General features: G+C 38.6%; 1 protein-coding gene across 1 annotated transcript in view; it reads left to right on the top strand.

Moving 5' to 3' along the window:
* Positions 1-27215, top strand: part of LOC145268762 (differentially expressed in FDCP 8-like) — a 163024-nt gene that overhangs the window by 101947 nt on the left and 33862 nt on the right. Inside the window, exons 4-5 of the mRNA XM_080124356.1 lie at positions 10369-10487; positions 23849-24010. Of these exons, the coding sequence (XP_079980482.1) occupies positions 10369-10487; positions 23849-24010 (281 nt within the window). The remainder of the gene's footprint in view (positions 1-10368; positions 10488-23848; positions 24011-27215) is intronic.

Genomic DNA, 27215 nt, shown 5'->3' with positions numbered 1-27215 from the left:
ATATTCTACTAGAACTATTTAAATAATTATATATTCTACTAGAACTATTTAAATAATTATATATTCTACTAGAACCATTTAAGTAATTATATATTCTACTAGAACTATATAAGTAATTATATATTCTACTAGAACTATTTAAGTAATTATATATTCTACTAGAACTATTTAAGTAATTATATATTCTACTAGAACTATATCAGTAATTATATATTCTACTAGAACTATTTAAATAATTATATATTCTACTAGAACTATTTAAGTAATTATATATTCTACTAGAACTATTTAAATAATTATATATTCTACTAGAACTATTTAAGTAATTATATATTCTACTAGAACTATTTAAATAATTATATATTCTACTAGAACTATTTAAATAATTATATATTCTACTAGAACTATTTAAATAATTATATATTCTACTAGAACTATTTAAGTAATTGCATATTCTACTAGAACTATATCAGTAATTATATATTCTACTAGAACTATTTAAATAATTATATATTCTACTAGAACTATTTAAATAATTATATATTCTACTAGAACTATTTAAGTAATTATATATTCTACTAGAACTATATCAGTAATTATATATTCTACTAGAACTATTTAAATAATTATATATTCTACTAGAACTATTTAAATAATTATATATTCTACTAGAACTATTTAAATAATTATATATTCTACTAGAACTATTTAAGTAATTATATATTCTACTAGAACTATATCAGTAATTATATATTCTACTAGAACTATTTAAATAATTATATATTCTACTAGAACTATTTAAATAATTATATATTCTACTAGAACTATTTAAGTAATTATATATTCTACTAGAACTATATAAGTAATTGTATATTCTACTAGAACTATTTAAATAATTATATATTCTACTAGAACTATATCAGTAATTGCATATTCTACTAGAACTATATAAGTAGTTGCATATTCTACTAGAACTATATAAGTAGTTGCATATTCTACTAAAACTATATAAGTAATTGCATATTCTACTAGAACTATATAAGTAATTGCATATTCTACTAGAACTATATAAGTACCTATTTATTATGCCTCCCCACGGGACAGAGTTAGACACCAGGGTCGTTTTTTAACGTGGAGAAAAGGTACAAAAATAAAAATTGTCTCAGTCGTGAAGGACTTCTCCTCCACCGAAAGAGAACAAGAAATAGAAGTGCAGCTGCAGCATCTGCCGGAACAGATACTACACTTTGAGATATTAAATCTTTTATTCATGTTAAAAAAGTACAGTAAAATTAACGGTGAACAAAAAACTTAGGCACATGGCCAACTCAAAAGGGGGGATTTTGGGGGTCGTTGGTCATCCTTGTCGCTCCAGAACTAAACAAAGTCAAAAGTTTCTCCCAGCTAGTATCTTCTTTCACCATAATACCGCATTCACCCTTTCATCTTGGGGGACGTCCTAGTAACTCCCAATTTTTAAAACATTTTTTATTGACGTGTAAAAACAAAAAAGATAACAATAAAATGGTAACAATAATTCATTTGTGTCGAGGGAGGGGGAAGAAAAAACAAAAGGTGATTAGTAGGACCCTCCCAACCCCGTCTAGTTGATAGACTGCCCGTTCCACTAGGTTTGTAAAAGGAACCTCGCTTCTGCGGGTCAGTCTCTAGGTGGGGATGCCCTCTAGATGGGGGTGAATGGAGAAAAGAAAATTTTGTGGGTAAGGGATGGAGGTTAGTTTGTATTTCTTTTTCTCCAAGATGGGTAAAATTTAGAGGAAGGGGTGAAAAACAAAAATTGCAGGTAAGGGGGGATGGGGATCTTGGAGGCTTCCTAATCGGGGAGGGATGGAACACACACTCAGCTAGCTGAGAGACTACTTGTTTAATTTAACTTTACAGAACTGCGCGTTCCACACCTAGGCGGGGAACACGTATTCGAATTTGGCTCCTCTTCGTACACACAGACTTGCCACATGTATCCATCTTCTGTCAAATGCCGCGCGATGCAGCCTTCTTCTATCACATCTGATCTTCACCCGTAGTTGGTGTTTAAAGAACGCGATCAGATCTTGATCAGAAAAAGACAACACCCCCCGGCAACCTTGCAGACGCGACGTCCAAATCACCATTCTCGCCACGGCCAGAATCGTAACGTAGACCATTTGTCTTTCCCGGTCCCACGGCGGCCTCACGTTGTCCACAACATTGGATACAGTAATTGGGCGAGGATGCTCAGGATCGATGCGAGCCGTCACCCCACTGACATACGACCAGTACTGGCGGAGTTCGCGGCAATCAAAGAAAGCGTGATCCGTAGTTTCCACAGCCGTTGTCCCACAACGGGGACAATCGGGCGACTCCAGAAACCCAGAACTGCATTGTATGTTGTTGAGTGGAAGTGCATTTCGGGCCAATCGCCAGGTCAGAGAGAACTCCGAATTGTTCAGATGACTCGAACCTGGCGCCCAGCTCCACGCGGAGCGGATCTCACTCTGCTGCCACCCCAAACGCGCGCATAGCGGGTCGTCAGCGGCCTCCCTCACTAGATCCCTGTGGAGTTCCCTACGGGTAGCAGTCACAAGGTCACTGGACCTTGGTAGTCGTTTTAGCGCGGCTCGGCACTCTTTCATGTAGGCAGATTCTCCCCGCGGCCTGCGACGGCTCTCGATGGAAGGGTCGAGAACGAGGTCGGGGAAGGCGGCAGTAACCACGGGGTGCCACGGTTGGTCCTCCTGCATATAGTTGCTCAGGAAGGCCAGTCTCTCAGCATCTCGATGACACTTCAAGTCCGGCATTCCCAAGCCTCCCTCACACGGACGTTGAATACAGACCTGTCTGCTCACCCAGTGTCTTCCTCTGTCCCAAAGGAGCGAGGACAAGAGTTCGACGAGAGCTTTTAGGTGTTGTGCAGGCAGGGGAAGTACGGCCAGTCGGTAAAGGATGAGAGGAAAGACGTAAGTGGCGCACGCCTCAGCTCTACCCTTTAAGGAAAGTTTCCTAGGAAGCCACGAACTGACTGCAGCCTCCACCTTTGACCGTACCTCCAACCAATTCTTGTCAAGCTGGAGACCCGGTCCGAACCACACGCCGAGGATCCGGACCGGGCCATCTGTCCAGCTGAAGGGCGCAGGGAGGTTTGCGTTGCCACTCCATGCGCCCAACCGCAGTCCTACCGACTTGTTACGGTTTATCTTGGCCCCTGTAATTCTTTCGTACTGTGTGAGTGCCTCCGACACGACCTCAATGTCTCTGGAGCCCGACACGAAGATCGTGACATCATCGGCGAACGCGGATACCTTGGCAGCTGAGCCGCCAGGCAGAGCCATTCCGCGCAGGGCCGAATTTGCCTCCCCATGTCTCAGCTTGCGGAGAAGAGGCTCCAAAGCCAGGACATAAAGCAGGGGCGACAGCGGACAACCCTGACGAACCGACCGAGAGATAACAAAGGGTTTCGAGCGCTTTCCGTTCACTTGCACGACAGCCATGGGCTGCCGATACATTATGGAGATCCACTTGCAAAAGTCCGGTTTAAAACCGGCGGCCTCTAAGACAGATGCCAGGAAACGATGGTCGACCCTATCGAAAGCTTTGGACTGATCTAAGTTTATCAGCGCGGCTTCTGTGTCGTCATCTATTCCCCCCTCTAGGATCATGCGGATCAGGTGCAAGTTGTTCTGAATCGATCTCCCCTTCACAGCGTAGTTCTGTTCTGGTTCAACCAACTCGTCGATAACAACCTGCAGCCGATTCGACAGGACCTTGGCCAAAATCTTCAACTCTGTGTTTAGCAGAGTTATGGGCCTGTAGTCATCTAACTCTTCCCCTCCATGCCCGTCACCTTTCTTCAGCAATGTGATCACTCCCTTGGTCACCTGCCCTGGGATGGATCCCTGAGCAAACCAATGGTTGAACATATCCGTCAGAAGAGGCAGAAACATGGGCGACAGCCTCAAGTACAGTTCGTATGGCAGACCATCAAGTCCTGGCGATCTGTCACAGCTGACCTGCTTCAGCGCAGTAAAGACCTCCTGCTCCGTCACCCGGCCCTCGCAACCAGCCGCTCTAGCCGCCTCGAGGCGGGGAGAGTCGGCCAAATAGTCGCTAAACTCAAGGACCGGAAGATCGGGCTGCTGCGTAAAACGCTCCTCGAAATGTTCTCGAAACCCCTCGCAGATCTCCCGAGTCGATTCCAGGGTGCGTCCATTCGGATGTTTGATTTTTGCAATATATTTGTCCGAGCCACGCCTAGAAACCTCACGGCGCACGTCTGCATCAGAATTGACTGCTTCGTTGCCTATCTTTCTAAGCCTAGCTCTAACTACTTGGCCTTCGTAACGCTCACTAGTCTCGCGTAGAAGGTCCTGCTTAGCTAGTTCCTGACTAACCCTATCACCCTCCCCGGTAGCCTGGGCTAGTTTCTGCTCTAGCTTCTTCTTCGTCTTGGCCTTATCTAGTGCGAGGCGCTGGGCATACTTGACGGAGAAGCTTCTGATCTTGGCTTTGAGACCTAACCACCACTTACTCCCGGTAACCGCCCCCACTAGTGCCTTTTTAATCAATTCTCTTAACTGATCTTGGAAGTCTTGTCTCTCCAGAAGGGAGGTGTTTAACTTCCAGTACCCCGCTAACTTAGGCCTATTTCCTAGCTTCAGCCGGGCCATAACTAATTTATGGTCCGTCTGGCCTAGCCAAGTGAACGTGGGACAAGATAAGAAGTCTACTTCGCCTCTCCTAACTAACATCCTGTCCAAATAAGTATTTGGATAGGAGGAAACACTATTGGTCCACGTCCACATCTCCCGCCCTGGATGCTCGACCCGAAACCTGTCGACCAGACCGCATCTAGCCATCAGATCAGCCAGGCTGGACTCGCACCTCTCCGATCCTCTAGCTCCGCCTCCTACCTTATCTATGTCGGGGTCTAAGATGGAATTCCAATCCCCCATTAGCACTACCCGCTTCCGACAATCTACAAACGCGTCAAGCTGACTGAAGAATGAGACCCTCTCACGAGCGGTGCTGGGCGCATGAACCGCAATCACCCGAAACACAGAATCTTTTACGGCAACATCGGCCACAACCAGCCTACCCACTGCATCTCTATGGACAACGTCGACCGTCGCCGACAGGGTACGTTTAACCAGCACGGAAACTCCCTTCCCCCGCGGGCTGCCATATGCTGAGAAAACCTCAAAGTCTCGGGCCAGCACCTGACAGTCCACAGAGGAAACGAAATGCGTCTCCTGAATCGCAGCGACATCCACTCCCAGGGACAAGAGGTCGTGCCGGAGGCGAGCCGCCCGGCCCGATGATCTCAAGCCCCTCGCATTCAGACTAGCCAAATTCAAAGCCATGGTACCTACCTTAAGGTGTGTTACACTCAGCTCCGAAGTCAGCCGGGGAAAGGACACCGACGTTGTGTGCAATGCTCAAGGTGGTCAGGTTTTTCATGTCCTGACCTTCTCTCACAATGCCGCCGACATCCAAAGGGTAGGTCAATTTAAGGGCCCTATAGAGTGACGGATGGACCAACACTGGGACCCTTCCCTTGCATTGTTTTGACAGTTCATCAAGAGAAGGGTCATTTTTTTTAACCAGTTCAATTCCCGGAAACGCCCCTTCAGCGGCCTGCAGCCTTGTCCACAAGTTGGTCTTGCAGGCCTCTGGAGTTCTGACAAAGGTTATTAGGAGTGGGGCGTCCGGGAAATTTGAGGGGATATTTACATCTTTCCCCTCTATCTGTTTGTAATCGAGCAGAGGTTTTAAGTTTTTCCTCTGCCGATGGGAAATGTCTGTGGCCACAGATAGAGGGTCTACATAACATAGTTCCTCAGGGGCAAGGACCTTTGGTCTGCAAGAGGCAGAGGAGTCTCTCCTCTCCCTCGGTTCATTCTTTTCATTTTCTTTTTGGGGTAGTGGCTCAGTTTGCCTTGGTGTGGGGACGGGTGTTTGTGTGGTGCCTGGTGTTGGTGTTGGTGTTGGTGCAGTGTTTGGTGTTGGTGCGGTGTCTGGTGTTGGTGTTGGTGCGGTGTCTGGTGTTGGTGTGGTGTCTCGTGTTGGTGCGGTGTCTGGTGTTAGTGCGGTGTCTGGTGTTGGTGCGGTGTCTGGTGTTGTTGCAGTGTGTGGTTTGGGGGTGGAAGTGGATTTTGTTGTTAGGGGTGGTGTATGTTCACAGGGAGTGGGGGCCACCTTTTCTTCCTCTTTTCTTCTTTTGTTTTTCTTTTTCATTCTTTCAGATGAACCGGGGAGAGGTGAGGTTGAGTTCCTCTCCCTCTCACTTGCGGATTCATCCTCAGAGGAGCAGTCTTTTCTCCGCTTGATCCCCGTCTCGATTGGTGTGGGGACCGTTGGTTGTGTCTGCTCCTCTATTTGCTGCTGCAGCTGTTTTTGTTGTTGCTGCTCTCGCTGGTGTCGTTGCTGCTGCTGCTTCTGCTGCACTTGCTGATTTTGCTGTTGCAGTAGTTGCTGCTGCAGTTGTTTCCGCGGCATTGGCTGCGGTGGCTGTTGTTGTTTCTGCATTTGCAGAGGCTCCTGCCTCGATTTTTGGGCTGGTGGTGGGACGGTGGCAGAAGGGATTAAGTGTTTCCGCTTTTGTCTCACTACCGTGCTCCATTCTTCCCCCTTGGCCTCCTGGGTGGTTTGAGTTTTCCTTGGAGCTGGGGTTGGTGCTGCAGTTGCAGGGGTTGTTGCCGCCTGTTTTGGTGCGGGCGTTGTCTCAGTGGATGTGACCGCCTTTTGGGTTATTGGATTAGGGGTTACCCTTTGGGGGCAACTCCTAGCCATGTGGCCCTGCTTTTGGCAGAACCAACAGTGTGGACGACGGCCCTCCACCACTACCGTTATGCTGGCGTCTTTGTATGTCAGCAGCGGTGGTATTGCCTGAAAACCTTTCCTCTTCAGCCTCATTGCTATTGTGTAGCAGCCCAGGTGAGTCCCAGTTTTTGACCGTATTGGGGTCACCTGTTCTACCTCACCGTACTGGCTGAAGAGGCATCCTAATACTTCCGCAGGTATTTGGGTTGGCACATTAAATACCTGCACCCGAGTCCTTCTCTTGCCCTGGTATTCAGGTGTTAGTTTGACTCTCCCATGCTTTATTTCTTGGAGGGAGAGTCTCTCTGCATCTTCCTTGGTGGGTAGGAGGATGTCCCACATGGCGTAGCTCCTCTGGTACAGGTATAATACCGGGATATTTAGCTTATGTAGGAGCCCTGCCATGTCTTCCTTTTTCATCCCTAGGAGGCGGTTTTCCGGCATATCCGAGATGATGAGGGAGAGCACTCTGTCTTCGATTGCCTCCCAAGCGCCTGGCACTGGTTTAATTTCTGCCCCCTCTATGTATTGTCTGTACTTGGTCAAGTACAAGTCTTTATACTCTTGAGGGGACAGTTGCTTCTCTACAGTCTTCCCCCATGCCAACCCTCTTGTTGGTGTTGGATCTACACTTTGATCTTGTCCCGAAGGCCAAGAAGTGCGTAAGTAATTGCATATTCTACTAGAACTATATAAGTAATTGCATATTCTACTAGAACTATATCAGTAATTGCATATTCTAGTAGAACTATATCAGTAATTGCATATTCTACTAGAACTATATAAGTAATTGCATATTCTACTAGAACTATATAAGTAATTGCATATTCTACTAGAACTATATCAGTAATTGCATATTCTACTAGAACTATATAAGTAATTGCATATTCTACTAGAACTATATCAGTAATTGCATATTCTAGTAGAACTATATCAGTAATTGCATATTCTACTAGAACTATATCAGTAATTGCATATTCTACTAGAACTATATAAGTAATTGCATATTCTACTAGAACTATACCAGTAATTGCATATTCTAGTAGAACTATATCAGTAATTGCATATTCTACTAGAACTATATCAGTAATTGCATATTCTACTAGAACTATATAAGTAATTGCATATTCTACTAGAACTATATAAGTAATTGCATATTCTACTAGAACTATATAAGTAATTGCATATTCTACTAGAACTATATAAGTAATTGCATATTCTACTAGAACTATATAAGTAATTGCATATTCTACTAGAACTATATCAGTAATTGCATATTCTAGTAGAACTATATCAGTAATTGCATATTCTAGTAGAACTATATCAGTAATTGCATATTCTACTAGAACTATATAAGTAATTGCATATTCTACTAGAACTATATAAGTAATTGCATATTCTACTAGAACTATATAAGTAATTGCATATTCTACTAGAACTATATAAGTAATTGCATATTCTATTAGAACTATATAAGTAATTGCATATTCTACTAGAACTATATAAGTAATTGCATATTCTACTAGAACTATATAAGTAATTGCATATTCTACTAGAACTATATAAGTAATTGCATATTCTACTAGAACTATATAAGTAATTGCATATTCTACTAGAACTATATAAGTAATTGCATATTCTACTAGAACTATATAAGTAATTGCATATTCTACTAGAACTATATCAGTAATTGCATATTCTACTAGAACTATATCAGTAATTGCATATTCTAGTAGAACTATATCAGTAATTGCATATTCTAGTAGAACTATATCAGTAATTGCATATTCTAGTAGAACTATATCAGTAATTGCATATTCTAGTAGAACTATATCAGTAATTGCATATTCTAGTAGAACTACATAAGTAATTGCATATTCTAGTAGAACTACATAAGTAATTGCATATTCTACTAGAACTATATAAGTAATTGCATATTCTAGTAGAACTACATAAGTAATTGCATATTCTACTAGAACTATATAAGTAATTGCATATTCTACTAGAACTACATAAGTAATTGCATATTCTAGTAGAACTACATAAGTAATTGCATATTCTACTAGAACTATATCAGTAATTGCATATTCTACTAGAACTATATCAGTAATTGCATATTCTACTAGAACTATATCAGTAATTGCATATTCTACTAGAACTATATCAGTAATTGCATATTCTACTAGAACTATATCAGTAATTGCATATTCTACTAGAACTATATAAGTAATTGCATATTCTACTAGAACTATATAAGTAATTGCATATTCTACTAGAACTATATCAGTAATTGCATATTCTACTAGAACTATATCAGTAATTGCATATTCTACTAGAACTATATCAGTAATTGCATATTCTACTAGAACTATATCAGTAATTGCATATTCTACTAGAACTATATCAGTAATTGCATATTCTACTAGAACTATATCAGTAATTGCATATTCTACTAGAACTATATCAGTAATTGCATATTCTACTAGAACTATATCAGTAATTGCATATTCTACTAGAACTATATCAGTAATTGCATATTCTACTAGAACTATATAAGTAATTGCATATTCTACTAGAACTATATAAGTAATTGCATATTCTACTAGAACTATATAAGTAATTGCATATTCTACTAGAACTATATAAGTAATTGCATATTCTACTAGAACTATATAAGTAATTGCATATTCTACTAGAACTATATAAGTAATTGCATATTCTACTAGAACTATATAAGTAATTGCATATTCTACTAGAACTATATAAGTAATTGCATATTCTACTAGAACTATATAAGTAATTGCATATTCTACTAGAACTATATAAGTAATTGCATATTCTACTAGAACTACATAAGTAATTGCATATTCTACTAGAACTACATAAGTAATTGCATATTCTACTAGAACTACATAAGTAATTGCATATTCTACTAGAACTACATAAGTAATTGCATATTCTACTAGAACTACATAAGTAATTGCATATTCTACTAGAACTACATAAGTAATTGCATATTCTACTAGAACTACATAAGTAATTGCATATTCTAGTAGAACTACATAAGTAATTGCATATTCTAGTAGAACTACATAAGTAATTGCATATTCTAGTAGAACTACATAAGTAATTGCATATTCTAGTAGAACTATATCAGTATTTGCATATTCTAGTAGAACTATATAAGTAAAAACAAAAACATAATTTAAAGTGAATTCCTTATTGAGATGAGTATTATTAATTTTATTATTGCGGACTATTATCCTCATCTTTTTTAGTTGTTGTTTCATGACGTTTCGGCCAACTATTCCTTGGCCTTCGTCAGGTAGTAACTGTGACGGATAGGAACTCCGAATCTCCTAACTGCATTCTCAGCAATTACTGCCATCCATATGTTTCACCACGTTCATCAAACAACAACTAAAAAAGATGAGGATAATAGTCCACAATAAATAAATTAATAAAAAAAAATATCTCATTTGACTTCAACATTTCTGCAATGAGATTTTTAAAATCTCGTCAAATCGACATCATCTCCAATTTTTATTTCAGGTTCTTCTGACAGTCATGCGTGGTCGTTCATTCATGACAACTCAATTCCAACAAAAGACACGTTAGATATTTCATTTGCAGAACTCGGATTAGCAGAAGATCATTTTTCACACCCCGAGGTAAGTTAAAATTTTCTTATCAATTTTTACCATGGTATATTGCATATACGATTTTCGTTGTCATTGGTTCAGCACCCATTTTACATATTAGCATATGTTGGACAGCTTTTAGAAATTGACTTCTAAACTAACCTATCTCTGGCCAGTTCTTTATCTCTTTTTCTCTCAATCCGCCTTTATGATTTCCTCTCCTGTTTTCCTTAGCTTTTCCCTGCCAACTCAACTGTTCTGCATCTACTAATTCAATCATGAGTTTGCAGTGGATGATTTAATACAAGCCTGTGAAACAATGGATGACTTATTTGTTGAACACATCTACTAACCCAAGCAATTTCATGTATTATTTTTTCATCATCTTCAACAACACCTATGTCTGTTTTACATGCTAACATGTATTGGACAGCTTTTAGAAATTGACTTCCAAACTAACCTATCTCTGGCCAGTTCTTTATCCTTCTTTCTCTCAAATTGATCCCATCTCTTCTCTCCATATTTTCTTTAAGCTTCCTCTGCCAACTGACTCCACTACCTCAAACATTCTACATCTACTAACGCAAGAACTCTCATCTATTCTTTCAATGTGACCAAACCAACAAAGTCTCCTATTTTGTATCACACTATTTTTCATCTCCGTCTTATCAGAGATAAGCCTATCTTTAAGGTTCATCTATCCTATCATTCTTGTATTATTTTTTGTCATGCAAAACATATCCTCAACCCTCATGAGCCAGGTTTCACTTCCATAAATTATCACATTGTAGACATGTGCTTCATAGACTCCTTGCATGATTGACAATGTTAAAACTGCTGGTTAGTAATGAATTTACTCCTAATTCTTGTTATCACACTAACTTCTACCTTTGCTTAAATCGTGATACCAAGATAACAAAACCTCTCAACAATCTCAATAGTGTTATCGTTATTTTCATGGCAAGTGCTCATCTGAACTCCAATCTATGGTCCCCCCTCGCCAGACTTTCACGAGAAACAATCGTCTAGCTGAAAACACTATCAATAACTTCCCCTACTCTTTATCTGTGCCTAAACCTAAACATAGATTCCATGAACAAAGTTTCTTTCTTAGAACTGCACACCTGTGGAACTGTCTTCCGTTTGCCTGCTTTTCAGCTGATTATAATATGGTTGTCTTCAAGTCCAATGTAAACAAGTTCTTGATGAGTCATTCCACTTAAGTTAACAAATTTACTGAATTTCCATTACTAACGATTACTATATTATCCAATTGACTACTGTGCACTCTTTAACCTTATCCTCGAGTGGCCTCTGGACCTAGACAAGTGGGGGAAGCCTATGTAAAAAAAAACAAAAAAAAAACGTGCCATCCAAATATGCTTTTTCCATATCTGAATCCTCACATGTCTCTATAGTCTTACATTTCTTGTGCATTAACTGGTTATCATTTTTAAACCTACCTGGACTTCCACAAAAAAAAAAATTGAGTTGCAACAGACTCTCTTTATAAAAACTGAGCAAAGGAATTTTTTCTTTTCTCATCATTTATGCCTTATTAACATTCACTCTCACATCTTTGTTCTATAGAGTTTCGACAAGTCTTTATGCTGATTTATTTGAAGTGATTATGAAAATGTTTTACCTCAAAAAACACTGCGTTTTGAAAAGTTGAGTTTACAATAGAAAAACCAATTGGATGATGTGTAACTGATTTTGTGCTTAATTGTTACGTGAAAGTAATATGAATTCTCACCATTCGCATGCAAATTAGATGATCCTAGGTTGCATGAAAAGCAAGCTGTTTGAAAGTGGGTGTTTGTTTGCAGATATATACACAGTGTCTACCAAGGCTGTATTTGCCCAGGGGAGAAGGAGGTCTGGGACTCTCAGAGATTAATCATCAACATAGGGCAACTATTGTGAGCACCGGTCAGTATCTGAGAAGCTCCCAGAATGACACCCTCTCAATAGTATATGAACATCAAGAGACAAGAGCCAGCAGAACAACATCAGTCACCCAGCTGGCCAAGCATTTTGGTCAGAGTTGTCTCTCAGATGAGGACGAAACACCAAACAAGTGTGCCACAGAAATAGCAAGAAAGAGCCGGCAGAAATATACCGAGACCTTTCAACAGATGAACCTTAAAGAATGGGAACAACATCAGCATGCAAAGTATTTTCTGGGGGAACTCTCTCAGGAATACATAGATAAAGAAGGTTCTTTGGACTGGCTCAAAAGAGGATCCCTCCACCACGATCAGGAAAGGGTCATAATGGCTGCCCAAGACCAGGGATTGATGACCAATGCATTCAAGAAGATGGCAGGGATCAGTAATGACAATAAATGCAGGTTCTGCCATACAAAATTGGAAAGTGTTGGTCATCTGATATCAAGTTGCAAAGTTCTTATAGGGGACGGCTACTATACAGCGAGACATGATGGAGTATGCAAGTACCTCCTGGACCATCTGTAAAAAATTAAACATCCAGTGTAGCAGCAAGTCCTGGGAACATCAACCTGAAAGAACAGCTGGAAATGACTTATATACCATACATTACGACCATGTAATCCCTACAGCCACCTACCTTGAAAATGCTGCTGTGAAACCTGACATAGTTATATGGAATAAGTCAGAGAGAGTTGCAACCTTGATTGAAGTGAGTGTTCCTAATGATGGCGGTCTTAACAAAGCTGAAAGAGAGAAACAGACCAAATACCAAGGTCTCATATATGATATGAAAAGAAACTGGAACCTAAAGGGGATATCGATCATACCAGTTATCATAGGTGCCACAGGACTTATGAAGAAGAACCTGAAGTCCTACCTAACTAATATTCCTGGTGAACCAAGTGCAAAAGAGATTCAGACAATTGCACTTAAGGGAACAGCGAGGATACTAAAAAGAGCTCTCAGTTGGTTTCAATAAAAAAGCGGGGCAATGTTGGCAGCTGGTTTGGCTGCCCCATACCCGGCATTATAATCTTCAAAGGAAGAAAAAAAAAAAAAAAGGTCTACTTAGTAATTGTTGCCGAGCATATGTGCTGTTTCTTTGAGTCGTCTTACTCTCCACTGTTGTTCTGTCTATAATTTTTCAATCTTCTCCCTCCAGATATGGTTACCCCTGCCCGATTTTTCAATCTTCTCCCTCCAGATATGGTTACCCCTGCCCGATTTTTCAATCTTCTCCCTCCAGATATGGTTACCCCTGCCCGATTTTTCAATCTTCTCCCTCCAGATATGGTTACCCCTGCCCGATTTTTCAATCTTCTCCCTCCAGATATGGTTACCCCTGCCCGATTTTTCAATCTTCTCCCTCCAGATATGGTTACCCCTGCCCGATTTTTCAATCTTCTCCCTCCAGATATGGTTACCCCTGCCCGATTTTTCAATCTTCTCCCTCCAGATATGGTTACCCCTGCCCGATTTTTCAATCTTCTCCCTCCAGATATGGTTACCCCTGCTCGATTTTTCAATCTCTCTACATATTACAGCTTTTCAATGTTCTAACGGAACTTTTAGTGGATGACATGTCTCACCTTTATATAGTTTTCCACATTACATGGGATCTCATATACACAATTCTTGGTCATTATTTTTTCTGTAGGGGTTTTGACATGCACAAGCTGTTTTTGGAGTTGAATCACTTTTGGAAAGTTAAATCACTTCTGAATACTGTCCTGATACTAATATGGATTACATTCTTTGAAGTGTTTCTGACAAACCCTTCATGTATGGAATACAAACTGTGTTGAGTTTCCTTTGGTGTCTGACCCAGATTTCTTGGAGGTGATGTCATCCTCTCTGGATAATTACTTTTGTGGAGGGTTTCTCTTAAACTGTCCTTCTCCTCTTGATATGCATTGCTTTTGCTTAGTATTGAAGGCAATTGACAATTCCTTTCTTTACATTATACATATATGGTGGGAGTTAGTGTTGGGACGTTTCCTAAATTTTTTCTGATTATTCCAGGAAAATGTTGATTAACAATTCCGATACCAAGTACGATTCAGATTCCTGTGGAATTATTGTTTTAAAATATACCATTATATAATCGAAAGTTTTTGTGTAGAAAAAAAATTTGGTACTATGAAAAAGTAGAAATGCAATTAAGGGAATTTCGAAAACGATTTGATTTTTTTTGTAAAATTTCTTTCATTGAAGATAAAAGTCAAAACAAATATTTTCACCATGAATTAAACATGCACCATGAAATTAATAACAATCAATTTCAGGAATTATTTTATATATTAAAAAATATAAAGAAAAAGTCATGATTAATTCAACAAAAATACAATAACATCAAATTTCAAGGGGAATAACATGTTTTGTTTATCTTTTGATATTCATTTTTTTTGTTTTATTTTCTCTTTATCTTCGATAACTCTTTAAAATGAATATTTTTTTTTGCAGCTTCAATCGCTAACTGATTTCTAACAGTATTTGTTATTCCGTTTTCTAGAATATTCTTATTTCTAAATGAAATTTAAAAATAACTAAATCTTTGATTAAATTTTTAGCCTTTTATATTCAATCGTTTCGAATTATTTGTACTTATTTTACTTTTTAAGAAATATTTTTAGGAATAATGTTATTTTTTAAATCTAAATAAATTAGTTTATTTCTATATTTATTTTTATTATATAATTATATACGTATCGTCCTTTAATGTTTATTCTTATCTTAATTTACCGCTTTATTTCTATATAAAAAAGTAAGGGTTTATTTTACTGTACACAAATTCGAGAAAGTTGTCACAAAACAAATATAGAACAAATAAATGTTATCAAAGGCAAGATAATTATTTTTTTTACCTAACTGAATATGTTTTTAGTGTTTTTATTTAATGTAACATGTTTATTTAGCTCGACAAACATAGTGTTTACCAATGTATTTGAAATTACAAATGGCGCCTGACTCTCTCTTTGACATAGTAAGTTTGGGAAAATGAGTTATAAATAAAAAAACTAGACAAAATACTGTTAAAAACCCACTGAATATATGTCAGCCTAAAACACGGTAACATATGTAGTGAGTTTCTAACAGTATTTTGCATAGTTTTTTATTTTTAATTCCTTTTCCCAAACTTACTGTGTCAAAGATAGTCGGGTGCAATTTTGAATTTTCCAAAACATCGGTAAACACTGTATGTTTTTCGAGCTGAATGAACATGCTACATTACATAAAAACACTAAAAACATATCCAGTTAGGTAGAAAAGTAATTTATCTTGCCTTTGATAACATTTAGTTGTTCTATATTTGTTTTGTGACAACTTTTTTGAGTCTGTGTACAGTAAAACAAACCAAAAAGTAAATTTTTGGTCATTTGGTCAAGTTAAGATAAGTAGGTCCTGCAGACTAGCCTCATTCTGACATTCGGAAAACTTAGGTTAATAACCGGTGAAGCTACCAAAAAGTAATCCTTTTAAATGAAGATGTATATAAACAATATTTTTTAAATTTCTTAATTTTACCCGAAAACAAAATGTAAACATATATAAACAAAATATTTCAGCAAAATAATTTCTTCATTTTAAATAAAAATTGATTGTAAAGAATTTAAAAAAAAAAATAATTATTGAAAAATATTGCAGTGTTTACATAGCTGGTTCTTTGGGATAATAGAGGCGCCTGAAACATCTTTTCCAAAATGAAAAAAGCTTTAGTGTTTTTACTATTTTAAAGCTTTTTTTTTTTTTTTTAAAGTTTGAAACACAAGTAGTGGCTAGTTAACTTAGAACAATAGGGGCGGAAATTCTTCAGGGTTTAAATGTATTGTAATGCTTTTCAGCCACCACATTACTTCCTATTTACTTGCCTCCCCACGAGGACAGAGTTAGACACAAGGTCGGTTAAGCATTTATTACTAAAAAACGAAATGATGAAATATAAAAGCAAGTCAAGCTAAAAGTAAAAAAAAAAAAATGTTTTTAAATTCCAAAAATTAAAGAAAAAAATTCAAAGAAATTTTGAACATTTATTGCTAAACATAATGTTTTTAAATTCCAAAAATTAAAGAAAAAAATTCAAAGAAATTTTGAACATTTATTGCTAAACATAATGTTTTTAAATTCCAAAAATTAAAGAAAAAAATTCAAAGAAATTTCGAACATTTATTGCTAAACATAACGAACAAGTGAAAATAAAGGCAAGAAAAGTCAACGTAAAAAGGAAAACAATTTTTTTTAAACAGCAAAGTTCAAAAATTTGTTTGTTTGCATAGTTCAACAAATTCTTTTTTTTTTTTAAATAAAGAAATATTTTTGTAAATAAAACAATTCGGAGAAGTTAATTTACTTTCTTTATCCATCATTCAAAGGGTCAATAAAGGTAGAAGCACCGGTGTCACATTTCATGTGACTTAACTGTTCATATATTTCAGAACGAGGCTCATCTGCTGGACCTACTTATGTCAGCTGTGAGCTGCACCAATTTGACTTTGCTTGTTTTATTTTTTAAAAATATAAAGGTTGACATTTTTCATTTACTAATGAGATTTTTCGTTCATTTACTAATGGAAGAGTGTTGGTAAAAAAAACAAAAACAAAAAAACTTGCCATTTTTTTTTTTTTTTTTTTTTTTTTTTAGTTACCAGTTGTAAAAACCACTGATTTTTAACATGATTTACTTGCAATGAGAGCACTGTAAAATCTTTTTTCTCTAACGGTTAAGTATTCATCAACTTTTTTCATGGACTTGACGTAGTTAGGCTGTGTTATACATAAATAAACTTTGCTCACAAATGAAAGCAATGTTACCTCGCGGTCCCTAAAGTTTCAGTGCAAGATAACTAATCATGGGCCTTGAAGTTTTGAAACAGCCCCTATGTATGTGACGGAATGAGAAAACTCATTAAGATAAATAAAGATTACTTTTAAAGTAATTAATAAAATTCTTGTAGATCATATTAAATATGTTATGAAAAGTTCTACAACGTTTTAGTATTTCTACACTTTATCACCGAAACTCAAGATGCCATTTTATTTCAAGCACCTGTCGTTGAAATCCAAAGGAGAAATAAGTTTTTTAAACTACGACCGAAGCATGAAACAAAATTAAACTGGATAATGATTTTTTGGTTTCATTTAAATTTGTTGTTGACCCTTTAAAGTTGCTTTAATTAAAAAAAAATGTTTCATTAAAATTATTTATTTGTTCGACCCCCCCCCCCAAAAAAAAAAAAAAAATTCTTTTATAAAAATCCAATGTTGTTTTCATTACAAAATTGTTTTATTAAAATTATATTTTCTTACGCAAACTTTTCAATAAATGTTGTTACAATTATGTTTTGATAAATTTTTATACAGTAAATGTTTTGGATTTCAAATGGCGCTCGCCTAGTTAGACAATTATGAATATGTCCTTTTCATTTTCTGTTTTTTAATTAAAATATATATACACACACACGTTTCATGAAAAACTTTCTGTTTTTATTAAGTCGAAACACTTCCAATTAAACAATTACGGATATATGTTCTCTTTCACTTTATTTAGTTTTTTTCATAGTTCTTTCCGGAAGTAATTACTATCTAGTTTATTTTTTTTGCTATTTATTTCTAACTTAGGTCATAGTTTAAAATACTGATTTCTCCCTTGGATTTCAATGACAGGTGTGTGAAATAAAGTGGAGTCTCCAGTTTCGGCGATAAAGTGTAGAAATACCAACGTTTTTATCACAAATGTTTGACAGCATTAATCTCACTTCCTAAAAACAGTTCAACTTAAAAATATAAGAGAATCATAATGAAAGAATTGTAAATCTAAGGTATTTTTGAACAATGCAATTCTGATTTCGATTACCCCCAAAATACATGACTCTTACGATTAACCATTTCCGATTCCAATTAATCATCCCACTACTAGTGGGAGTTGAAGTTTAGGTACTATCCAGTGAAAATTTTCGTAACACAGATAACAAACCTCTGACCAGTGTAGGTTATCGGCACATCTAGAAATGATAATTTATGTTCTTTTTCCATCATGAACTGTATAGTTGGACAGATATTTCGAATGTTTGAAAATTTTCTTGTTGTGGCAAGAATATGAATGTGTCATCTACATATCACAACCACATTGTTGGCTTTAATGGTGTTGATCCTAATACCATTTCTTCAAAGTATTCTATATATACATTGGCCCGTACTGAGGAGAATGGCAATCTCATTGCCAGAACTTTTTTCTGTCAATACATATCAGATCTCATTACAAAGTATGTAATTTCTATACAGAAGGTGAACATTTCAATTATATTGTCAATTTTGATGCAAGTGCGTTCCTTCAGTGAGGCATCAGAAGTCAGCTTGTCCTATACCACTGTTAGCCTCATCAGTAGGTACTTTCGTGAACAGACAACGTCTCTGTCAATAATTTTCTCCACTCTTTATCTGTGCCTTAATCAAAACATAGATTCCATGAACAAAGTCTTTTTCTTAGAAGTGCACGCCTGTGGAACTCTGTTCTGTTTGCTTGTTTCTCACCTGACTACAACTTGGATTCTTCAAGTCCAATATAAACAAATTCCTGATAAATAGCCCCCTTAAGTAAGACACTTTATCAAATCTCCATTACTAATGATTACTACAATATTATCCCATTGATTACTGTACATGCAATAACCCTTATCCCCGAGTGGCTTCCGGACCTTCATAAGTGATGACTACCATGTAAAAAAAAAAAAAGACTACATCTAGACTTCCCATTTGATTGGAATGAATGGGAGCATTGTTTTTGGTGTACGATGGAGATTTGCCTATGACTGGGGTGATTATATCTACCAGGAATCCGCTCAGTGGATAGCATGCTTAACCTCGGGTGCTGACAATGGGTTTTAATGGAATATTGTCCTTATAAATATTAGAGAGGCAGTATAGGTGTGGTAGCTCACTGTAATGCTGAACTAGCTGTCTGTATTTTGCAGGTGATATTAGGTCTTTGTTCTTGCTAAGGATCTGTTACCACTTCTTTTCTGTTTTCAAAATCGGATTCTTTTTCACTTTACAGTAGCCACCTGAATCAGTATGTTATATTTGCAGTTCTCGCTGTCCCTTTCTTCCTGCCCTCGATTCGCGTAACTGAGACGAACACCACAAAATCTCTTTCACCAAACAAATGAAAGAATGCCGCACACAAAAGTCCGTCTTTTATCACTGCGGATGCACCAACTCATGCAAATCAGTACCAACCGGATTTCCCGTCCCATCATGCAGGCGCAGTGTCATTTGTGCATTGGACATGACAACGACCGGCTCGTCATACATTGTCCCTGATCACTGATCACAGCATGTGCAAGGTCGCGCTGGTAATCTTTGCCGTGTACTTTGCCGCAAGGGTGGTTCTGGGGTCTCTCCATTTTGTGTTGTCTGTGGGCCAGGCAGTGTCATACCCTCACTATCATCCGAAGTCTCATCTGCTCTGCCAAGGTGGAATGCCATTTGGTTGGTTTTCAGAGGGTTCTCCATTTTGAGTTGTGTAATACATGCAGTGTCATCTGAAATCTCATCATGTGCATTACCAAAGGGGAAGGTATACGTCCAGGGTTGTATATCCTTCACATAGCGCGGGACATCATCAACACCAATTGCTTGTGGGCTGATCACTTCTGTTACTGTTCCTTCTTTGAACTTGAATGTGCATCGATAACCTGGCGGTTTTACCCATACAGGGTCACACACACGGTATTGGGTTTGTGCAGAGGCTGGTAATGTGGGCTCTGGGTCGATGTTCTTCACCCTAACTTCATATCTATAGATCCCGTTGGCAGGTGCAGTACATGATGATGTATAATCCTTGGGCGTGACATTGTACCAATACACTGCTTCCTGAACAGTGCATCTCGTTCTGGCTGCAATCCGCTTAATACTGCGGTGACATCGTTCTGCAATGCCATTGCCTGCTGGCATGTATGCACACCGAAACAGCAGGCGTACTCCCAACCAGCAGAAAACTCCTTGAATTCTTTACTGGTAAATGCAGTGTTGTTGTCAGTAAGCAGTTCCTGTGGTGGGCCACGCTCCAAAAATATCGACTCAAGATGCTGAATGATGTGTCTGGAGTCCTGCTGTGACAACATCCGCCAAATGGTAAAACGCGCTGGAGCACAATCAGTGAGCGCCAGGAAATGTTTGCCGTTAAAGTGTGTTATATCCATTCCCACCAATTAGCTTGTACTGCCAATTTTCATGGCGTCCAATTAACTGGAGACGGATCAATCGTCCAACATTCTTAACATTCTTCGATAGCTGACCTCTTTGGTAATTGTTGGGCAAACATGCCGAACGAAATATGCTATACGTCGGATGCCTAGATGCCCACTGCTTTTATGCAGTTCCATAATCTGACTACTAGTCATTGCATTACTATTTGCAGCACAGGTCAGAGATACAGGCTCCGTCACGGATTTCATTCTATCGAGCCACGTTCGTGGAACACGTGTCATGGGGTCTGCCAAGTTTTGACTTAACGGGACCAGAGAAACGTCTATTGAAAGTCCGTACTCCTCTACCAGTGATTTTATTGTGTCCAATCATCGTTGGAGTAACATTTCGCTGGTAGCCTTTGTGCGTAGTCTAGTTTTTCCAATGAGTGTGTCCACTAACCAGTGATACACACTTACTGAGTCCGTTTTTAGCACATCCAGTGTAACGCGAGGTTGATGCCCTTCAACGCCGCATCCAGTTCAGCCAAGTTAATATGCTGCACGTCGCTCGTAGATCACAGCCAACATGCATCTTCAAAGACAATATGTTCCAGGAGCACGCCGGTCGCCAGGGAACTAGCATCCACCCATACATTGACGTCTTGTCCGTTTACACACCATAGATCCTGTGAGGGATCACTCTGCTTCACCCTGGCTATTGTTTCCTGGAGCATTTGTTGGAGTGGAACATCCTCTGTGGTGTCGTCCCATCCTTGGGTTACAGTGTTGGCCCGTCGCTTTGATTTCTGTTGCTGCTCGTAGCCACCCACACATTGGCAGATGCCCGGTCAGTTTCCTGCACAGGGAAAAAATGGCTCGACGTGTCACAATCTCTGGAAGATCTGGAATCATAATACCACACTTCCATCGCAGAGTGCCATGCTCCTCCCCAGACCTCCAATCCAAGCACTTGTGCGCCATTCTCAAGCCGCTCTGGTTCCTTGCTTTCCAATCCAAACCAAAGAAGATGCTGCTTCACTCATTTTGCGGGCACCACGCTATTGTTGATGTATAAATCATCTATATATGCCGATGTTGCTTCTTGAACAGTTGCATCTTTGGACAAAACAGCCTCGACAATTACCTTCATAATGGATGTAGCAACGTTAAGCCCAAATCCCATCCTAGTCAGGCAGTATCTCTCCCCCTTCACAACCACAGTTTGAAACGGCCATAAAGAACGGTGCACATGTACCTGGAGGTAGGCCTTTCTCAAGTCCAACACTGACACGTCGGACCTCTTTCTTCGCCAGTCCCTCAGCTTTTGTGAACACACATCTGCATGTGCCGTGTATGTGTCCACCTGATCGTTTAGTTTGCTGTAATCCATAACAGGCTGCACTTTCCCCTTATTATGCTGAACAATCGCCATTAGTGAGATTAATCCCTTGGGTGGACCAAGCTCTTTCTCCGGGTATGGTATCAGCCATCAACAGACAACATCCGCCAAATGGTACAATGCACTGGATCGTAATTGGTGAGTGTCAGGAAATGTTTGCCGTTAAAGTGTATTATATCTATCCCCAGCCTTTGCCGAAATAGCTTGAATCAGTATGTTCTATTTGCAGTTCTCACTGTCCCTTTCTTCCTGTCCTCGATTCGCGTAACCGAGACGAACACCACAAAATTTCTTTCACCAAACAAATGAAAGAATGCCGCACACACAAAAGTCCAACGTCTTTTATCACCGCGGATGCGCCAACTCATGCAAATCAGTACCAACCGGATTTCCCGTCCCATCACGCAGGCGCAGTGCCATTTGTGCATTGGACACAATAGCGATCGGCTCGTCATATATTGTCTACACCACCAGATTCTATAAGATCTACCAATTTCTTGGAATATTCTGCTCTATCCATTACCACTGTAGCATTGCTTGTATCTGCTAGTAGTATTATGATATCATTGTCACTGTGCAGTGACTTGATAGCCAATACTTCTTCCTTTGAGAGGTTCGAATTTGGAGGCTTGGAATTATCGAGTGCTTGTCTTGGGAAAATAAAAATAAAAAAAAGCATTCCGCAGTAAATGAATACTATCCCGCAGTCAAACTTGACCTCATTATCTCATTAAAACGGGCACCTGCCAAATCCAAGTAATTAAATAAATTCAAACATGTTTCCGTTAGCATCTCGCGGTGGGGCAGTGGTTAACGTCGCACGTTTTTTTTTCACACTTTAATTTACAACTTTGCCTCAAACGGTTTGGGTTCGATCCTCATACTTACTTTTTTTTTTTTTTTCAACCCCCCCCCCACCTCCAGAGTTTCCACACACACCTCCAAACACCCGGGCAACGCTGGGTACCCCTCGCTAGTCTATATATATAAAAGCGAAAATGTATGTATGTTTGTGTGTTTTGCTAAAAACTCTTGAAAGACAGAACAAAAATTCACAGACTTGGTTTCATATGAAAGCCCATCCTTCGCCTGACAAATATCGAAAAATTTGCTGAAAACGTTAATTTTTTCACCCTGTAATCAACACTTTTCTACAAGGGGGGGTGTCAGTAAAAATCGTCCTCTCATGACGAGATCGGTTCTACGCATGCGTCAGACGACGTCATAACCTAATTTAGTTTTAATATTTGAAGAACTGACAAAAAATTTCATGTACGTCGTGTTAGGTCAGTTGGTTAGAGCATTGGGTCATTATCTAAAAGTTTTGGGTTCGAATCGTGGTGTGAGATGTCTTTTTAGATTTTTTAAATTTTAATATTGAAGCAGGGTTATTTAAGCCATTTTTCACGTAACGTTCGTTTTTCTGTTTTTTTTTTTTTTTTTTTTTTTTTTACTTCGCTTATTCTTAGGTTTTCATTAAAACCCCCCACCCTGCCCGACCACACACACCTCCAAACACTCGAGCAACGCCGGGTACCCCCCCCCCCGCTAAGCAGGGTTTTTTGATGTTCGTTTTTCTGTTGTTTTTTTTTACTTCGCTTATTCTTAGGTTTTCATTAACACCCCCGCCCGACCACACACACCGAAAAACACCCGGGCAATGCCGGGTACCCCTCGCTAGTCTACCATAAAAGTTCAAAAAAACATAAAAAAAAGTGTTCGCATATGTAATGATATAGTTCCAGATAGACACACGCACATGTAATCTCCATTACAATGAAATATAATCTGAGAAAAGTTTGGAGATGATTATTTTTAACTTGATTTCTTTTTTTTTTTTTTTCTAAACTTCAGGGTCATTTCGGTCAGACAAGTGAAGAAGAGCTTCTTATGGCTATAGAGAATTGCAAAGAGCTCATCCGGCAGTGTGATGCTTCAGTCGCGACTGGGGCTGAGCGTCAACAGAAATTGGTTCGCAAAATAATTCAGTTGAGAATGTATTATCAAGAGTTAAAGGTAAAACTTTTTATTTCTTTTTTTTATTTCTTTTTTATTTGGTTGTTTTTTTGTTTTCTTTTTTATTTCTTTTTAAAAATTTTATTTGGTTGTTTTTTTATTTCTTTAGTTATTTGTTTGTTTTCTTTTTTATTTCTTTTTTTTATTATTTCTTTTTTATTTGGTTATTGTTTTTTGTTTTCTTTTTTATTTAATTTTTAAAATTTTATTTGGTTGTTTTTTTTTATTTCTTTAGTTATTTTTTGTTTTCTTTTTTTGGTTATTTTTTTGTTTTTTTAAATTTTATTTGGTTATTTTTTGTTTTTTTTTATTTCTTTTTTATTTTATTTGGTTATTGTTTTTTTATTTAATTTTTAAAATTTTATTTGGTTATTTTTTCTTTTTTTTTTTATCTATTTTCACTTTTTTCTCCTCTTCTCTTTTTCTCATTGCTTCTTTCTTTTTATCACTTTTTATCCCTTTTTTTTTATCCCTTTGTACCAGTTGACACAGTTAAGATTTGGATTAAAAATTGTTATAAAAATAAATACAATTTAGGCGCGCAGTATGATCATGATTATGTTGGCGCGTGAAAAATAAAAAATAACTCCCACGCAAATTCCGGCGTGGCGTTATATATTAAATTGACTCAAAACGAGTGGACGTAGTACAGAGCACCCCACGTGATGCTTCCGTCCAATGGGATTTCTCCAAGGACATTTTTCTAAACTTTTCTTTTTAAACTCGCTGGAGCCGGTTCAAATAGTATTTAAGCACACACAAACATCAAATCTCTCTCTCAACTGAATTTTCATTCGGACGTTCCATGCGTGTTACTATCACTCTTCCATTTTCACCGCTCCGCGCGCTTCATACAATTTCACAGGCGAACATTACCTATTGCCTCTCTTAACATGTTTTAACATATGAACAGTTCAACAAAAAAAGACATTCTCCTTTTTTTATACGAACACTTAAAAAGGACTTCTGAACTCATTATAACGAGAATTATATTTTATTTGTTAATGGTTGGTTTCTGTGAATAAACCTCCATTTGTTTTGCATGTAAGTCTTCTTTTTATTTATTTGTGGAGGAAGTTAGTTCCTAAAAAGGCCTGACGACCCCCACCCCCTTTTCCTTTTTATTCCCTTCCTTTTATCGTTTTCCTTTTCCTTATCCTCTTGTTCTTTTTCTATCCCTCTCCATTTTTACCTTTTTCCTTTCTCTCCCTCTCCAGCTTTTTTCTTTCCTATCCTCCTTTTCTTTCTGTTTCTTTTTTACCAACCTTCACCCTTTACAAAAAAACAAAGCCAAACGCATTTTCTTTTTTAGTAACACTATTTCTCTTTAGAGTAAGGAAGACGGAGAGAGAGAGGGACACACACACACACACACACACACACACACACACACACACACACACACACACACACACACACACACACGAGATTCGTTTTACTGTTTTAAAATGTAAACAATGCATCTAAATCTAAACCATTACATATACGAAATGTGAGTGAATGGATTTGATTACATCCCAGGCATAAATCCTCTTTATTTTCGAGTAAATAATAATCTCTACAGCTTGAGATCCCAGGTATAACGTCCCCCTTAATTTCTTAGTTGGGGGGGGGGCGAAAGATGAGATCGCTTGAATTCTAAGAACAGATACTACACTTTGATCTTATTTATCTATTTTATTATTGTCAAAAATGAAATTATAATTAAAAATCATAAAAGCAAAAATAATGAACAACAAAATTAGGCACAAGGCCCTATAAGAAATTGTGGAGGGGTTCAGGGTCTTTGTGACTATTTAACAATTGATAAAATTGACTTTGGAGTCTCACTCTTGACTGGCAACATTTACCATAATACCTCATTCACTTTGTGGATCCTAATCTAACTACTGAATCCCCATCGTTTAGAGTATAAATAACATTTTTACAATTCGTATAAAGAAAATATCTGCATGTTGTGTATTTTTTTTTTTTTTTTTGTGTGCAAAAATAAAGTTCCATTTCTTCTATAAAAATTTTTTTTAAATTATCGGTAAAAAAGATCGTGGAGTGGGGAAAGCTAGTCAAAAAAGTTCAATACAAAAATAAAAATGTGACCTACTGGGTTGTTAGTATGACCCCCCTGCCTGCACTACTCTAAGTGACTAGACCCCCCCCCCCCACTGTTTTACGGGGAAACCGAAAACAAGCAGGGAGATCCCTATTGGGGGTTGGGGAGAGGTTTTAGTACAGGTGGGTGAAAATACAGCAACAGGTGGAGGGGTTGGAGGGTGACCTCTGAGTAGGGGAGTGACCGGGGATGTTCAAAAAACAAAAAAATGTGGCGTGTAGGGGGTGGGCAGACTCAGAGGTTCTCTAGTACCAAAAACAATAAATCAGGAACAGGATCTCATTTGTACCACCAGTCAAGGGTCTCTTAATTTGATTAAGCTAAAAACCTAGGCGGGATGGGTTCCGAAGGACCCAGCACCGCCCGTGCCATGCTCAAGGAGGGAACACGTATTTAAACTTGGCTCCTCGACGGATGCACAAACTAGTGTTGTGTACCCACCTCTTATTAAACTCCGCTCGAGGCAACCTCCTCCAATCACATCTGATCTTTAATTTAAGCAGATGTTTAAAGCAAACGATCAGATCCCGATCCGGAACAGATGTCCCTTCGCGGACCAACTTGAAGCACGTGATCCAAATCACCATGCGCGCTACTGCTAGGATCGCCAGGAAAACCATTCTTTCCTCCCTGGGGAACGGCGGCTCCATGTTGTAGACAAAATAACCTTCGTTGAGATCGAGCGGGCACTCGGCATCGATGCGAGCCGCTACCTCTCCGACGTACTCCAATAGGGGCTGGATCCGGCTGCAAATGAAAAATGCGTGCTCGATCGTTTCGGGTTCGCGTTCGTCACAGCGCGGACAGAAGCCGTTCTTTATACCGGCAGAGTACGTCGAAAAGGGGCAGCGCGTTTTGGACCAGTCGCCAAGTAAGGGAAAATTCCGAGTTGTTCAGAATCTCCCGTCTTGGCGCCTAACTCCACTGAGAACGGACAACCTCCATCAACCATCCCATCCGCCTACAAAGTGGATCCTTCGCGGTCCCCTCCACTAGCTCCCGATAAAGTTCTTTCTTGGCTGATCGAGGACACTGGTCCCTGGCAAAGCTCTAAGAGCGGTCCAGCATTCGGAGAAGAACTTGGACTCCTCCCTC

Source organism: Euprymna scolopes, chromosome 44, assembly GCF_053919585.1.
Source record: "Euprymna scolopes isolate OS-2025 chromosome 44, ASM5391958v1, whole genome shotgun sequence".
Classification (NCBI taxonomy): domain Eukaryota; kingdom Metazoa; phylum Mollusca; class Cephalopoda; order Sepiida; family Sepiolidae; genus Euprymna; species Euprymna scolopes.
Note: the sequence above shows the minus strand (reverse complement) of the source record. Positions and strands in the feature narration are given on the sequence as shown.